This window comes from Canis aureus, chromosome 14 (assembly GCF_053574225.1).
Source record: "Canis aureus isolate CA01 chromosome 14, VMU_Caureus_v.1.0, whole genome shotgun sequence".
NCBI classification, from domain to species: Eukaryota; Metazoa; Chordata; class Mammalia; order Carnivora; family Canidae; genus Canis; species Canis aureus.
The window spans coordinates 38,176,716-38,194,876 of NC_135624.1; the positions used below are offsets into that span (position 1 = coordinate 38,176,716).

The 18,161-nt window shown below is 44.6% G+C and overlaps 1 protein-coding gene across 7 annotated transcripts in view; it reads right to left on the reverse strand.

The window, feature by feature from the left end:
* TRAPPC9 (trafficking protein particle complex subunit 9) overlaps window positions 1-18,161 on the reverse strand; it is a 547,275-nt gene that overhangs the window by 489,461 nt on the left and 39,653 nt on the right. For all 7 annotated transcript variants that reach the window (XM_077847376.1, XM_077847380.1, XM_077847375.1 and 4 more), the window contains 2 exons: window positions 15,215-15,336; window positions 9,801-9,926 (listed from right to left, as the gene is read on the reverse strand). In XM_077847376.1, coding sequence (XP_077703502.1) covers window positions 9,801-9,926; window positions 15,215-15,336 — 248 coding nt within the window. The remainder of the gene's footprint in view (window positions 1-9,800; window positions 9,927-15,214; window positions 15,337-18,161) is intronic.

The following is an 18,161-nucleotide window of genomic DNA, read 5'->3' on the forward strand; positions in this document are numbered from 1 at the left end:
GAAGGACGAGTTTCAACAACAGAAATGGTAATACCATTCACCTGTATTATAAAGTATGTCATCACTTTCAGTGATCAATATTGTGAGGTCCTCGGATATCAAGGATTTTATGACAATGCTCACTCAGGGACAGACCTCCTCGGTGAGCGCCACAGCTGTACAATCCAGCTGACCCACGACACTTCACTGAGATGCTCCTAAGGCACATCAACCTCCACCTGCACACAGCTGATCCATGGACTTCCTCCCACAGCTGCCGTCCTTCAGGGCTCCAGGCCACCTACAGCCACTTGCACACTCCAGGCATGGAGCATCATGTTTGTACCTTCCACTTGCTCACAGCCTGTCTGTAATCAGTGACCAAGTCCCATTGGGTGTGCACACCCCAAAAGCTGCTCACACACATTTACTCTGAGCCATGCTCAGATACCATGCTGTTCTCTGCAGACGTGTTATCTCACTGAAACTTCACAATAATCCTGAGAAGTGGGGGCATTAGCAGTTCAACTGATTAGAGAAATTCTGTCCCTTTAAGTAAGCCATGCAGGTCATTTAGCCACTAAGTGGCAGAGCTAGGATGAAGGCCCACTTGACGGTCAAAGCTCAAAGCCACCTCCTCTACATCATCCCATCACCTCCTGCCCAGCCTTTCACAGGTTTCCAAGCACTCCACATGCAGAAGAGTGATCCTTTACAGCACTGTACGCCCTTAAGAACCTTGATGGCTGTACACTGCTCTTAGGATAAAGCCTAAGGGAAACTGCACACAGCCTATAAAGCCTGCATAGTCTGTTTCCTGCCACCTCCTCGGGCATGCTGCTTGCCCAACCCTGGATGTCTCAGCCTCGAAGCAGCCATGCTCCCTCCCACCATAAGGTTTCCCACTTGCGATTCCCTTGGGCTAGAACTTGAATTCTGTTTTGGGTTGGTTTTTTTTTTTTTTAATAATAATAAATTTATTTTTTATTGTTCAATTTGCCAACATACAGAATAACACCCAGTGCTCATCCCATCAAGTGCCCCCCTCAGTGCCTGCCACCCAGTCACCCCCACCCCCCACCCGCCTCCCCTTCCACCACCCCTAGTTCGTTTCCCAGAGTTAGGAGTCTTCCATGTTCTGTCTCCCTTTCTGATATTTCCTACCCATTTCTTCTCCCTTCCCCTCTATTCCCTTTCACTATTATTTATATTCCCCAAATGAATGAGACCATATAATGTTTGTCATTCTCCGATTGACTTACCTCACTCAGCATAATACCCTCCAGTTCTATCCACGTCGAAGCAAATGGTGGGTATTTGTCATTTCTAATGGCTGAGTAATATTCCATTGTATACATAAACCACATCTTCTTTATCCATTCGGGTTTTTTTTTTTTTTAAGATTTTATTTATTTGACAGCACAAAGTAGTGTCACAGGGAGGAAGAGAAGCAGACTCCCTGCTGAGCAGGGAACCTGACATGGGGCTCGATCCCAAGATCTGGAGATCATGACCTGAGCCAAAGGCAGATGCTCAACTGCCTGAGCCACTCAGGTGCCCCTAGAATTTGAATTTTGTAGAACCCTGGGCTCCCATGCAGGCATATGACACCATGTAAATCTCCAACAGTGGATTCCACTACCACCCTCTTCAATGTGGATCCAACACCAACTCTCAGAATATGCTTTCAGGGACACATGGGTGGCTCTGTGGTTGAGCGTCTGCCTTTGGCTCAGGGCATGATCCTGGAGTCCCAGGATCAAACCCCGCTTCAGGCTCCCCACAGGAAGCTTGCTTCTCCCTCTGCTGAGGTCTCTGCCTCTCTCTCTCTGTCTCTCATGAATAAATAAAATCTTAAAAAATAAAAAAAAGAAATATGTTTTCATAGGATGAACCTAAATCTTGATCCTTATGAGTTCCATTCATTAAGACTTCATCAGTGCTTGTGGCTCTGTTTCAACAGATGACTGGCGAAGTATTTAGAAAGCTCCCTGTAGCAGGTCGTGATGAGCATGCTAGACAATGCCAAGAGCTGGCTGTGGTTACAACTGCAGCCAACCAACACGACCATGGGCGACAGTTCCCTGCTTCTCACGAGGGCTGCTCCATCACTTACAGTTGTAGCTATTTAATAAACACACGGGCTAATGAGTCAGGCTCCTTAAACATGACCCTCTTCAAAGATTCATATGAATTAGGCTTCAAGTACAGCAGTCATACTAGAAATTTAATTTGAAACTGACAGCCCTAGCTACGCTACGCATCTGACCTAAAGCATCTGACTGAATATACCCAAGGGGGCGGGGGTGGTAAAGAAATAAAGATGAATCCTTCCTGAATAAGCTCCCAGTATCATCCATAGTGCCCCCTCCAATTTCTCGCATTCACGTATGTGTTCAGGTAGCATAACCTGAATCAGGGTTTCCTGTTTATAAAATGGGAGGACAGGGGATCGCTGGGTGGCTCAGCTGTTTAGCGCCTGCCTTCGGCCTGGGGCGTGATCCTGGAGTCCCAGGACTGAGTCCCACAGTGAGCTCCCTTCAGGGAGCATGCTTCTCCCTCTACCTGTGTCTCTGCCTCTCTCTGTGTCTTTCATGAATAAATAAATAAAAATCTTTAAAAAGAAAAAGAAAAGAAAACGGGAGGACAGACACTGTTGTGAATAGATTCATTTAACAAACAAGAGATCTGGCATTTACTATGAATAAGATCTTAGGAATACACAGATACATGATACACAGTCCTGCCCTCAAGAAGCCCAGGCTTGCTTTTTCGTTTACAATGTACAGCATTAGAAAAACTAAAAGAATGATGGGGCAGTTGGGCCTTCAGCTCAGGTCGTGATCCAGGGTCCCACTAGAGCAGGAGGCATCTGCTCTGTCTTGGACGTCTGTTAGCCCGTGCTGTTAGCCCTCCCCACCCCTCAATGCACAGGGCTCCCACAAGATGACTGGGCCAGACCCCACGGCTTCGCGGGCAGCTCCCCACCCAAGGCCCATCTGCTCGTGTCCCTCCAGCAACGACTCCTCACCACCCGATTTCCTTCCTGCTCCCCACAAAACCCCTCTCCTAAATACAAGGCCACGCCCGTATCTCGTTCAAGCAGACATATGTTCCCTCTCTCCTCTTCCTTCTCAGGAAGGAACTCGGCTCTCCTCCCTCCCCATGCACCTGTTTCTTTCTCCGTGAGAACTCTGAACTCCCCGCACGCCATCCTGCAAGCCCGCTGCCCTGCTGCCACATTGCTGTCTTACCTCGGCTGTATCTACACTGCCCTCCTCGCGTCAAAAGCCTTTCCTGAATCTCCCCATGTCTCTGATTCTGAGCTTAATCTGACATCAAGTTCTGAGGTTACAATTATCATGTGCATATCTACCAGCTTTTGCTGGGTTTCCTTAGCAACAGCTTCATTAAGGAACCACAGCAAGAAGTTTAAAGAGGCTATTTTCCCATGTGAATGGAGTGGCCTGCACAAAATTTAAATGGCTTTGACGAGAAAATTAACCAGAGACAAAGAGGTCATCGATTCTAGTTAAGAGAATCACGAGCCAAAATGTTCTTAAATGGCCCAGAACAGTCCCTGGCGACCAGGTCTGCAACAGGCAGAGGCTCCAGGATGAGCACACATGACTCGTCCGACAGTGTGTTCTCCTACCTGCTAAGGTGTGCGGCTTGTTCCACCGGGACAAGGTCTTCAATTTCTTATGATCACTTTCTCTTGTTGTCACCTACCATTTCCTACTAATTAAAAAATTAGGGCAGCGTGAGTGGCTCAGCAGTTTAGTGCCGCCTTCAGCCCAGGGCGTGATCCTGGAGACCCGGGATCCAGTCCTACCTCGGGCTCCCTGCATGGAGCCTGCTTCTCCTTCTGTCTTTGTCTCGGCCTCTCTCTGTGTGTGTTTCTCATGAATAAATAAATAAACTTAAAAAAAATTAATTTCAGTCACTTGGATTGTTTGAGAAAAGCTCTGTGATGCAGTTCACAGACCACGGACTGGAGAGTCACAACCAGCTAGGTTTAAATACCAGTGGTGGTGTTTACAACATAATCCTGGGCACGCAGCAAACTCCCATCTGCAACGTGCTCTTCTCTGCAACTGGCTACAATGAACTACTTGGCCAACTTTCTATGAGGACATGTTCAACATCTGTCTACACCCGCAGATTAAGTTAAGTGACTGCAACAAGCTGGCTGCTTCATTAGTTGTAAGTAAAATCAATGAGTTTCAGTCTACCTGATAACAGAGATGCTCTGCCTTCTTGTCCTTGCCTAGTTTAACGCCACTAGAGCAGCCTGATGAGAACATTCCCCAGCTCGGTGATCAAGCGTGTCTTCTTCTTCTGCAGAACTGATCACGGCTTGTAATAATTCATTTTATGTATGTCTATTTATTCCCTGCTTCCCCCCTAGACTTTAAGCGCAAGCAGTACATTAGGCACAGCCATGCCTGTTCAACCTCTGAGCATCCTAGGGCTAGCACCCAGCTAACACAGCACCCGGCCTCTGCTAGGGAACACAGCATGAAGGAAAGCATCAACAAGCATGCTTTCCAGAGGCCCTTTCACCTCTGAAACTGTGATCCGACTGTGCACACACTACATAAGGCTTCTCTAGCCTGAGGTTCCTGCTCTGTGGACAGGAGTAACTGATCTTAGTACCAACGGGGCAGACACACATACTGAACACATGCTATGTGCCGAGCCGTGTGGTAAGCACTTTACGTGTATTCAGATATTATTTACACTTAAAACAAATCCAGGAAGGAGTGAACATTATCATCCCCATCTCACAGATTCACAAATAGGCTACAGGAGGCTACGCATTAGTCCAGGGTCACATGGCAAGGAAACAAAGGAAACCCAAGTCTCGGATGCCAGAACTGCTCCTTCTCTTATTCCTACCTCACCGCTGGCCTGTGATACCAACACGTCCAATACACAAATTCACAGACAGTTATTAAATGAAACGTGCACTGCCATTCACTATGCGAGATAACTATCGTAAAGCACTTTCATAAACTTAAAAGACATGTCGATCCCTGTCCCTGCTCACAAACGAAAGGAATTCTGGAGCCCTACCCAGCACCATGAGATCCAAGGGTGTTTTTTACCCATTTTTATGTTTGCACAGGGCTTCTTAAAGTAGAAAATACCTGCAAGAACCACATTCCTCCTTTCAAAACTTCCACAGTAGCCAAAGTCTGCCGGGAATCAATACAACTCATCAATTTTACAATGAACTATACCTGATCAAGAACCAAAAGCTCATCCTATTTCAGAAAAACCAGACACCCCTTTTTTATTGTTATTATAAAATCCTCCTGGAACTCGTTATTTTCCAGTCTGCTCCCCTGGTAGGTACCCATGGAAATGAGTCAACTAAGGCAAAGTGTCATGCTGGGGGAAACTCAGGGCTACCACAACATGCTCACATCCACACCCCACAGCACTCACCCCCTCTGTCGGCTGGCCCTAGTGTTGTCCATGAAGACCAAGCAAACAGGCAGGGGGCTGTGGCTGTTCCAAACAGCAGTGACCTCCCACACATTCTAAGTAAAAATAGTTTATAAAGGATTACAATACTTCAAAAATAAATTCAAAATGGATGAAAGACCTAAATGTAAGGCAGGAATCCATCAAAATCCTAGAGGAGAAAACAGGCAGCAACCTTTTCAACCTCGGCCACAGCAACTTCTTGCTAGACATGTTGCCAGAGGCAAGGGAAACAAAAGCAAAAATGAACTACTGGGACTTTGTCAGGATAAAAAGCTTCTGCACAGCAAAGAAAACAATCAACAAAACTAAAAGGTAACCTTCAGAATGGGAGAAGATATTTGCAAATGTCTTATCAGATAAAGGGCTGATATCCAAAATCTATAAAGAACTTATCAGGGGCACGCCTGGGTGGCTCAGTGGTTGAGCATCTGCCTTCAGCTCAGGGTGTGATCCCAGGGTCCTGGGATCAAGTCCCACATTGGGCTCCCTGCTCAGTGGGAAATCTGCTTCTCCCTCTCCATCTGCTCCTACCCGCAGCTCATGCTCTCTCTCTCAAATAAATACATTTTAAAAAAAGAATTTTTCAAACTCAATATCCAAAAAACAAAAAATCCAATCAAGAAATAGGCAGAAGACATGAACAGACATTTCTCCAAAGAAGACATACAAATGGCCAACAGATACATGAAAAAATGCTCCACATCACCTGCCATAAGGGAAATACAAATCGAAACCAGAGTGAGATACCACCTCACACAGGTCAGAATGGCTAAAATTAAGAACTCAGGAAACAACACCTGCTGGCAAGGATATGGAGAAAGGGGAACCCTCTTACAGTGTTGATGGGAATGCAAACTGGTGCAGCCACTCTGGAAAATAGTATGCAGGTTCCTCAAGAAGTTAAAAATAGAGCTACCCTACAACCCAACAATTATATTTCTAGGTATTTATCCAAAAGATACAAAAATACATATTCAAAGGGAAACAGGCACCCCAATGCTTATAGCAGCAATGTCCATGAAAGCCAAACTATGGAAAGAGCCTAGATGTCCACTGACAGATGAATGGACAAAGAAGATGTGGTCTATAAACACAATGGAATATTAGCCATCAGAAAGAATGAAATCTCACCATTTGCAACACTGGATGGAACTAAAGGGTATAATGTTAAGAGAAATAAGCCAATAAGAGAAAGACAAATACCATATGATTTCAATCACACATGCAATTTAAGAAACCAAATAGATGAACACATGGGAAGGGGGAAAAAGGAAAAAAAAAGAAAAGAGAGAGGGAAGCAAATAATAAGAGATTCTTAAAGACAACAAACTGAAGGTTGATGGAGGGAGATGGTGGAGGATGAGCTAGATGGGGGATGGGCATTAAGGAGGGCACTTGCTGTGATGAGCACTGGGTGTTGTAAGTAAGTAATGAATCGCTGAATTCTACTCCAGAAACTAATACCATATTGTATGCTAACTAATAAAATTTAAATAAAAATTAGCAAAAAATTTTTTAAATAAAAAAATAAAAGATATGCACTTATGCCCCACTCCACCCTTAAAAACAGCTTTACAGCAACACAAAATCTTCAACATCCACCTGCAAGGCAGCTCTGGCCTGCATGGGCCCTGGCATGTGAGGGCATCAAGTCCCCTGGCACTCACCATTCCCCCAATCCCAGCCCTCGCCAAGCACACCATGCACAGTCCCTGGCTTCAGGCCTCTCAAGTGCCCTCCCCTTTGCCCCCCACCGGACTGACACCTGTAGGGCTGCTGCAGGGCAAATACTACGACAGTGCTGGACATAAAGCGTCTCATCTAAACCAATCCTTCCCATCACCAGGAGAGCATGCTATTCTACTACTTCACACATCCTGACAATAAGTCTGACAATAAGTAAGGGGCGGAGTGATTTTGCTCATAAGGGACAAGGACAGGGTGTGAGCCCAAGCCCGTGTGACTGCCCTCCAATCCAGCAGGACTCCCCAGCATGAACGCCCATGAGGACCCCTCCCAACTGTCCAGCCTACCGTCTCCACACTCACAAGGTCTGGCCCCAGTACTTCTATGATGTGTCTTCCCCTCCACAGTCCCTCAAGAACAAACCGCTCAGGCCAAGCGACCACCACCGCACAGCTCTGACTCCCTGTGGTGTGATCTCCTTTAATGGTCCAAACACTGCAGTTTGGTTTATTTGTTTGTACTGGGTTTACTGGCTTTCCTGTTTTGGTCTCTCCCTTCAGTGTCAGGCTGACGGCTGACAGCTGCCGCTTCTTACTCACTCGGGCTGCCTCCCCATGGGTCTGAGCTGGGGAATCGCTGTGACAAGGGGCCAGAGGGGCAGCGAGGTGCTTCCCAGGGGAGGGCATGGAAGCACAGAGCGGCCATATCACCTGCCTAAGGAAGTGAAGCCAGAGGTCCTGTGCTTAAGTGTTATGCTAAAATAGTTATCATTTTATAGATATGGTTATAACATGAAGTATCAAAATATGTAGAAGGATACATACCAACCCAAAGATGTTCATTAGCTCTAATTTTGTTTCTAGTTATTTTATTACTATTTTGAAAACGAAGAATGTCTAGTCAATATGGCAAGATGTTAACATGTTAAATCTGGATATAGAGGCCTGAGTGTCTTATTATTTTTTATATGTACAAAGTATGAAATTATTCTAGTCTCTGTCGAGAGCCCTCCCCCAGCCTCCACCCTCCCTCTCACCCAAGCCCCAGGCCCACATACCAAACAGGCTTTCTTTTTATCCACAACTGAATCTAGCCCTTTGGCCCCCAGAGCGTCCTCCTCAGCTTTCCCTCTCAGAGCACAGCATGAGCATCAAGCCAGAGCCTGGGCATGGGTCCAGCTGACCCTCCCACGCAGTCCTCCGTGGCTTCCTTTGTTCCACCCACACGTCTTTACAGTCTGACTCCCTCTCTCCCTATGGCAGTCCCACCACTCAGGTGAAAGCATCCATATTGCCCACCCGGCCCCCACATCAGTCCTCTCTACTTGAGACAAATGGGATCATATCATTCCCATGCCTGTCAGGCCTTTCCTCTAAAGCCCACACGCTCAGAATAAACAGCAAACCCTTCCCCTGGCCAACAAGCCCTCCAGCTCTGATCGTGCCCCCTCTCTCAAGCTCCTCTCAAGCTCCCTCTCCAGCCTGTCTCCACGTGATCTAGTCCCTTCCAGGGAAGGTGCTCTCTCTGATTTCAAACTCACTGAGCCATCTTCCTGAAATGCTCGGTTCCCACCTCCTCCTCTCCTAGCTGTCTCCTATCCATCCTAACCATCCCAGTTTGAACCTCACTGCCTCAGACAGCCCCTGACCCCACACCCTCCACCACCAGCAAACTAGCTTAAATCCATTTACCTCTTGTTCTCCATCCCCTTTTCTCTACGCACCCCACCACTGAAGGTCTATCTTTGCTGTGAAACTGCCAGCTCATGGAGGGCAGAACATGCCTTCTCCATTCCTCCTTCCCACCCCCAGCACAGCCTGCGCTCAGCAAACACCTTTGCTGATACAATCACTTGTGTTCTGCTCTCGGCCATGGGTCCTTAAGCAAGCTGCTAAACTTGAGACTTGTTGCCTCATCCATAAAAATCCAAGTTAATTTGCTAAATGTCTCAAATCTTTCTAGAATACCAACTTTGTGATTTTTGCATTAGCAACCTACAACTAAGAGTTCTAATGATTTTGTTTTATTACAACCAAATCCAGATGCAGACTGAGTAGCACTTATTGAGTGCCTGCTGTGTAACATGAGCTGTATAAAGGACTTTCACAGACTTCCTGTTTCAGAAACCTAATGACCCAGACAGGGTGACAAATGGCAGTCACATCACAAGTGATGAGAGTAAGGCAAGAGGCACAGAGCTGCTTCAAGGTCACAAAGCTGGAAAAGTGGTTTCTCCAATCAAAAAATGTTAAGGATAGGGGCCCCTGGGTGGCTCAGCAGTTGACCATCTGCCTTTGGCTCAGGGTGTGATCGCGGGGTCCTGGGATTGAGTTCTGCATCAGGCTCCCCACAGGGAGCCTGCTTCTCCCTCTACCTGTGTCTCTGCCTCTCTCTGTGTCTCTCATAAGTAAATAAAGTCTTTAAAAAAAAGGTTAAGGATAGAAAATCTGGAATTCTGAAAGTCAAGTATCATAATGTAAAGAAGTAATACAAGTGGCCACATTAGCTAGAACATCAAGTTCTGGCTGCAGAGCTTACAAAGTGCCACAGCGAACCCTGGCACAGAAGTCGGATGGGCTCATGACCAGACTCCAAAAGACCTGTGCTAACTCCTCCAGGAGCAGAGGACGTACACCCACCTGTCGAAGATTAATGTAAACCGCGTTCTGGAGAAACTCTGAGGCTTCCATGCTCCGCTTCTGAATGGCGAGGACACGCACAGCCTTGACACACGCTTCTAACTCAATCACTCCAGCATTCTTGTACTGTAGGGTATAAAAGAGGACCCTCGTCAAAAAGAAGGGTAAAGATTTTCTGCCGTATCATGAAGGTCATACCACAGGGCCTCCCAGGCCCTGCAGGGCACTTCCCCAGGCTAGATGACCTGAGAGCCTCTCCCACATGGGGGGGTGGGGGGGGCGGGTGGAGGTTTGTTTGAGAAAGTCTGTTATGGAGTCAGCGGAGGTTGGTGGATTGAACCTACAAATATCCATATAAATATGTATGCAATCATTCAAATAATACAAGCACAGTAGCTGGATATTGTATAAAACTTCAAAATATTGTCAATGGATACTTTGCTTCCATTTCCACTTAGCATCTCTTGCACTCTGAAACACCTGTAGACTCTCATCACCTGCTGAAGTTGTAAATCTATTTGACTTGGTGGTAAACATTCGAGCTCCCTGTATCGTTGTGTGCCCTCCACTGAAGTCTTCCACGTCTTTCTGATTTTCTCTCCAAGTTACTTGGTGTTGCTTCTCAGCTTCGAGATGAAGGACAAACAAAGACAGAGGAAACAGAAAAGGCAGCCAAGGCGAGATACTAAAGCCCAAAGAGGTTAGGTGACTATGAAAATCACACAGTGGCATGATGTGGACCAGAAGCTAGGTCATCTGTACACACATGAAAGACAGGCAGAGGACCCTCCTTGCTTGAGTTACAGTATCTGGGCAGAGTTCTCAATGTTCACCTGCCTTTACCTATGTTCCTGTGGCCTCTCCAGTGACAGACACGACATAAAGGTGGAAAGAAAGGAGCAAAGAGGTAAATGAAGCAAACGAATAAAAATACAGCCAGAGGCAGGCAAGTCACCCATTTGCTCTACTTGCATCACATACACAAACTTAAGAACTGGTTTCTCCCAGACATTTTTTTAAACCCATACTCAACCAAGGAAGGGAAGAGCAATATAAGTGAGCCTGCCGCTGTAGTGTACATTAATACGTACAAATAGTTTACCTTGATCAAAAACTCAGTGCTGCAGGCCTTCATGTCACCATTTGAAAGAGAATATACTTGGGTCTCAAAGAGAGCACACAGCTGGACTCCAGTCACACAGCCAGGAGACACCAGAGGGGAGACTCAAACCCAGCTCTGCGTGACTCCAAGGGTCTGCTCTTTACACTCTTGGGACTAGAAAACTCATCACCTACAGCCACTGTGCCACCTGCTGCATCCATGGCAGACAAGTCTGGAATCCTTCCTGATGTGGTGCTGCAGGCAGCCAGTAACTTTCAATCAGACCTGGCTGGTGAAGCGGCATCCACCTGCCATCCCCATAGGGCTTTGCCACAGATGCAGGAGAGCCTGATTCCTTCCCTGCCTTAACCCGGGTTCCTTCTGCTTCTCCAGTCCAAAGGCAGTCACTACATTGCTAGATTTAGTTATACAAGCCACATGACTTCTCTCCATCTGTCTGCCCACCAATAGAACTTAGCTATGATCACTCTAGTAATTTTGGAGACAAGGTTGAAAAGACAGAAAAGAAAGGATTCTGGAAAAAGTACTTAATACTTATAATTTTTAAATAGCCAGTTACAAAATGAATATTAAAACATCAATCTGCCTTTCTATATATCAGCTGTAAGCAGCTCAAGAATATAATGGCAAAAATTCTCATCCACAAAATTATTAAAAACATATACAGTAACCAGGAATAAACTTAAAAACTATGCTCATGTTCTCCATGAAGACAACTGCAACTGTATTGCGGGACTTAAAATAAGATGTTTAAGTGCAGATATGTTAACATATTCTATAGAGAAAAGTAATTTTATAAAGATACAAGTTCTTCTAAAAATAATTCAAAACTTATTGTAAGCCCCATGAAAATTCCAATCTTTTTTTTTTTTTTTTTTTTTTTTTGTATCTTGAACATAATATTTCAGTATTCTTTAGGAATAATAAAGTCAAAATACTGGCCAAGAAAATCTGGGATGGGAGGAAGGAATTTTAAAGAAAAGAAGACACACTAACACATTAAATAAACTACAGGAAATAAGATATCATGATAAGGTAGGGTAAGAAAAGAAATTTGTAGAAAGGAATAAAAAAGGTCAGAATTAGGGATCCCTGGGTGGCGCAGCGGTTTGGCGCCTGCCTTTGGCCCAGGGCGCGATCCTGGAGACCCGGGATCGAATCCCACATCGGGCTCCCGGTGCATGGAGCCTGCTTCTCCCTCTGCCTATGTCTCTGCCTCTCTCTCTCTGTGACTATCATAAATTAAAAAAAAAAAAGAAGAATAGTTTTAAAAAAAAGGTCAGAATTAGACTAAAGTAGGATTTTAAATCAGAGAGAAAAGGTATGAATTCAGTAAGTCATGGTAAAACAATCAGACAGTAACCTGGAAAAAATAAATGATATTGCTGTGTCATAACGTACACAAAATAAGCTATAGGTAAGGAGGTAAATATTTTAAAATGCTAACAACAGGGGCATCAGGGTGGCTCAATTAAGCATCCAACTCTTGCTTTGGGCTCAAGCCATGATCTCGAGACCCTAAGACTGAGCCCTGTATCAGGCTCCACACTCAGCACGGAATCTGCTTGGGATTCTCTCCTCTTTCCTCCCCTGCCCCTGCTCATGGGTGCATGCACACTCTCTCTCTCTTTTCAAATATATAAATTCTTTAAAAATAATAATAATAAAATGCTAACAACAACTAATACAATACTTTCCATGTACTTAACTCTGCCTGTCCTCACTGTATCCCTTTGGGAGAGGTACTACTATCATCATCCCCATTTTAGAGATTTAAAAAAAAAAACTGAGGAAAGGAATTTTATTCTATTGTTAAGGCATTTCTAAGTATAATACTGAAGCTAAAACCCATAAGGAAAATATTTACTATATTAAAAACATGTTTTGCCAACAACCAAAAAGAAAAACTCATGAACAAAATCAAAGGCAAGCAACACAGGACTCCTGGGTGGCTCAGTGGTTGAGCATCTGCCTTTGGTTCAGGGCGTAATCCTGGAGTTCCAGGATTGAGTCCAGCATCGGGCTCCCTGCATGGAGCCTGCTTCTCCCTCTGCCTGTGCCTCTGCCTCTCTCTCTGTGTCTGTCATGAATAAATAAATCTTTTTAAAAAAAGGCAAGCAACATTAGGAAACATATTTGTAACAGACAATGATGAAAGGCAAAAAGCTGATATCCATAATATACAAAGAACTATAACAAAGCAACAAGAAAAACACCCCCACCTTAAATGTATGCAAAGGACACAAACTGGTAATTCACATAAGAAATGTACGTGTTAATAAGCAAAAAAAAAGTTCAGTATCTCACTGGTAATCAAATACAAACAGAAACAATGAAGTTACTTTTACACATCATAGTGGCAAATATACTAAAAGGATATAATAGCTGGTGAGAGCAGACTATTAACCTACTTGCAGGAAAATATGGCAATGTATAAGTAAACTCTAAAAATAACAGTATGCTCTGACTCAAGTCCACTTCTAGGGACTGCCCCATAAATCAATCAATCAATCAATCAACAGTCCAAAAAGACTTCTTATCAGGGCATTTATCATAGCACTATTTACAATTATGGGAAGGAAAACTTAAATGAGATAATATTCAGCAACAGAAAATTGGTTAAATAAATAATTCTATACCTTTTCATTCCCTATTGGAGAAGGAATTTGAGGAATAACTTGAAAGCAGCTTATGACTTGAAAGCAAATGTCATATCCAGTGATTAAATTACCAGAAATCTTAACTAAAGGAATAATCAAACAACAACACAAGAATAGGGGCACCTGGGTGGCTCAGTCAGTTGAACATCCAACTCTGGGTTTCAGCTCAGGTCATCATCTCAGGGTCATGGGATGCAGCCCCATGATGGGCTCCACATTCAGCGCAGAATCTGCTTGAGGATTCTCTCTCTCCCTCTGCTCGCCCCCTCACACTCTCTCTCCCTCTCCCTCTGCTCTCCTCCTCACAGTCTCTCTCTCTCTCTCTCTTTCTCTCCCCCCTCCCTCTCCCTCTGCTTCCCCCCTTGTGCTCACTCTCTCTCTCTCAAAGAACATATTTTTAAAAAAAGAACACAAGAATGTATGAACAAGGATGTTCACTGAAGCACAATTTTTCTAGCAGTGGAAAGTGAGAAGAGCCTAGGTATTCACCCAAAGATGATAATGAGGGGATCCCTGGGTGGCTCAGCAGTTTGGCACCTGCCTGAGCCCAGGGCATGATCCTGGAGACCCGGGATCGAGTCCCACATGGAGCTTTCTGCATGGAGCCTGCTTCTCCCTCTGCCTGTGTCTCTGCCTCTCTCCCTCTCTCTGTCTCTTATGAATAAAAAAATAAAATCTTAAAAAAAAAAAAAACAAAGATGATGAAGCAAATCACAGCCAGCTGTAGGCTCTGTAGGAGCAGGCACCTCATCTGTAGCTACTACCCACTGCCCATGCTGGGCTCATGGCAGTCTCCTATGAAAGGTGTAAATGAATAAATGACTACATCCACATTTCCAAAGACTTTCTACCCTATCCGCAAGAGGGCAACAGCCTGCAGAGGGAAGACATCCATGAAGTACCTCGGAGAGAATGAAGCAAGCAGCAGAATAACACATAGTACAGCCGCATTTTCCTAAATAAGAGATATACACTCACACGGATGTGTCATAGGCCTCACGGTCGTGAGAGAAATGTACCAGACTGTTCATTCTCATCACTCTTAGAAGTAAGGGCGGGGGAGGCAGGCAGCTCCACCTGCTGCCACTGCCACACCCCTGCACAGCTGGAGTCTCGTTTTCAGTATTTCAGAAAGTATATTTGAAATTTAAATTTTTTTTTAATCCAGAGTAACAAGAACGGTGCATCCAGAAGACGGAATGCTAGACACATCATTAAAAAGCATGCCAGGGAAGATTTAACTACAGAGAGGAACACGTAATGCGCCACATCAGAAATGCAAGTCTCCACACAGTGAGTACAGAATGCTCACCATGTTTTATGATATCAGCAATATACGTTGACAAAAGACCAGAAAATAGATACTAAAGTATTTAAATGATTATCTCTGAGCAGTGGGGCTATATGATCGTCTTTTTTCCTCTTTCTCCAAATATTAAATTAAATGTACATTTTTTGAATCAGATATATAAAATATTTTTAGGTCTATAGCATTATGCATTAGTGAATAATACATCAACACTTACAGGACCAAGTAATTGGGAGATACTGTAGTACTTCACAGCGTAAGCCAGAAAGTCCTGGTTAAAACAACACAATTATGTAAGGGGTTTACAAAGCAGTAAAATCACCTTGCTATAATAGGAAATGGCCTCCTTATACTTGTCAATTATGTCCTCAGGACTAAGACAGTTCTTAGCACGTCCGATTTCAGCACTCGTGTCAGGATTTATGCCATTGGTCGTGAGGGCACCTGCAAACCAAAAGAAGAAAAGAAATAATCTTTTGCTTTCTGTCTTGTATCTTTGTTCGTTTAGAGGGGCACAAATAGGATAAAACTTATTCTCTCCCTGCAGTTTAAATAATAAAGCCGGGGATCTCTGGGTGGCTCAGCAGTTTAGCGCCTGCCTTTGGGCCAGGGCGTGATCCTGGAGTCCCGGGATCGAGTCCCACGTCGGACTCCCGGCATGGAGCCTGCTTCTCTCTCCTCCTGTGCCTCTGCCTCTCTCTCTCTCTCTCTCTATCATAAATAAGTAAATAAATAAATCTAAAAGTAAATAAATAAATAAATAATAAAGCCATTTTTAAATTCTTCTTAAATTAGCTTATAGGTCTACTGTAAGACTTACCATCAAAGCACTGATTAAATGATAATTAACTCAGAATAAGTTTTCCTCCCTGTTGAAATCTTAAAGAACATAGGATGCATCATATATGAAAGTAACATGTCTGTAATAACTAGCTCGGCCGTCTTGAAGACAACACAGCCAGCACACACTGCCTCGTGGCTCTAAGCTCTGAACGCTAGCAGGAGGCCACACTGTGTCCTCAAATGAAGATAAACTACATGAAAGTGTTTTCCAAACTGTCCAGCATAAAGAAATATAACTGACAAACAAACGCTAGCATCCTGTCTGTGGCTCCCATTTTCTATTTCTGGCCAAACTCTGTCACCAAGCCCAGAAGTGCTGAACTCCGCAGCCATCAGACTCATGTAGGGAAGAGTTCTGGAGAAAATTCCACTTACAGAACATAACCAACTACACATGGAACTCTGAGAGGGGAAAAAAAACAGATGAAATAGTTTTTTATTTCATAGAACACAAAAAATACTCTCCTAAGCCTCCGTAACAGGAAAAGCGGTATCCTGCCAAGCCACTTGTTTATCTCCCGGACAAACTGCGTCTCCCTGACACCTGCTGGGGGCTCAGACACAAGGCTGCTGCCGATCCTTATAATCCGCGGTGCATCTCACTGCCCGCAACACATGTGCCAGCTCGTCTCCTTCCCTCACTTCTGATGTTGGCCCAATTTTCTCACCTGCTTATTTGGCATTCTGTTCTTCTATAAACTGCATTAAATGCTTTTGGGAACAAGATAGAAGAATGAGTGGACAGACAGACAGATGGACAGGTGGCAGAGAGGCAAACGGACAGAGTGACTCCAAGAAAAGGGAAACAGAGAAAATCTCCTATGCAAAGCCCTCCTCTAGCTAGGGAAGAGAGAACCACAACAGGGAGCTATGAAGAGGCAGGTGGCTTGGGATCTTGTTTCCTCCAGATTTTGTGAAAATCACAGCAAGGGATGAGAGGATAGAACTATAAATAATAAAAGAAAAGGGCAGGCCTGAAAAAACCTAAAATGTATACCTTTTTAAAGAACAGATTCAAATCATCAAGGCCCAATGACACAATCCTTACAGAACTGAGAGTTCCAACTCCAAGCCACAAGGCATCCCTTCGGAGCAGTGAGAGTTTACACAGAGTGGCTGCAACACCATCAGAGCCAAAGATAACGATTTTGCACGAGAAGGATTCAGCACGTGTGCTAAGAACTTCTTCCCATGCTCTCCCACACAGCCCCCAGCTGCTCTATGAGGGAGGCCCCTAGTGTACCTCATTCCTGCAGGCGAGGAAAGAAGTCCTGGAGAGGCTAAGTATTCTTACTAGTCTCCAGAATTGCAGACGTAGTTGCTCCACGGTAGGATTTAGACTGGAGCCTATGTTCTTCAGCATCATACTCTTATGCTTTGTGTGTTTTTCATGTGTATGACACATTTGTTTCTGGCTAAAAGACTATTTAGTAAGTGTATAGGCAGTTTTGATTCATCTAATAGGCTCTAACAATTTATCTTTACATCATTGACTTTTAGTCTTTTCCCTTGAAAAAAAGAAGGGAAATGTAACATGGGCCAGAGTGAAGTGGGTCCTTCCTTCCTCGTGGCATCTCCTCTCATCCAAACAATACATGATCGAGAAGGCCCCACCCAGGGAGAAGGAGCAAATGCCCCCTCCACTTTTAAAGAATTGGCATCACTGATAATGACGATTCATTTAAGGATTAACTTACACACCAGTACTGAGGCTGGGGGAAACGACACATGCAACAACCCAGAATAATACAATGTGTTGGAAACTCACACCAGCAGAACTCACCAGAGAGCTTAGTAGGTCACAGTGATTCCATTTCCTTCAATAAAAGAACAAGCTCTAAAAAACTAGCATGCAATAGATTTGATCTTTCTTGACATCTACACGTGTCAAGATGTGTTGACAGCCCACGTGTAATGTTAGTGCAAACCAGTGAAAAAAAGGAGTCATCAAGACCACAGCCTTGAGTCTACAAACAGGAAAAATCAATGAAACTGGCAGGCTGATGGCCAGGCAGGAGGAAAGGAAGAGAGAGGACATAGTTAAGAAGCGGGGGTAAAGTTCAGTAAGCAACAGCCTCACACCAGTTCTCAGGCATCCATCCAACAATCATTCATTCATTCAAGAGATAGGTACAGAGCCACAGAGTCCTCTTCTGTGCAAGACTGCATACAAGGCACAAACCAGAAAGGCAACACACACGGAAATTAAACAGATATAAGAGAGCATAAAGCAGAGACAGAGAAGCAACAGGGTTCAGATACGACAGGTGTCCACTGTGTGGCAGTGGTCCCAGCAGCAGCTGCCACGCTGGCAGCACAATGAGTCAATGACATCCACTGTCCTACTGAGAAACAAATATCCTGCAACCAGGCACCCCTCTCCCCATCTGCAGAGGGCCCAAGAAAGACAGTGCTGCTGACGGGTA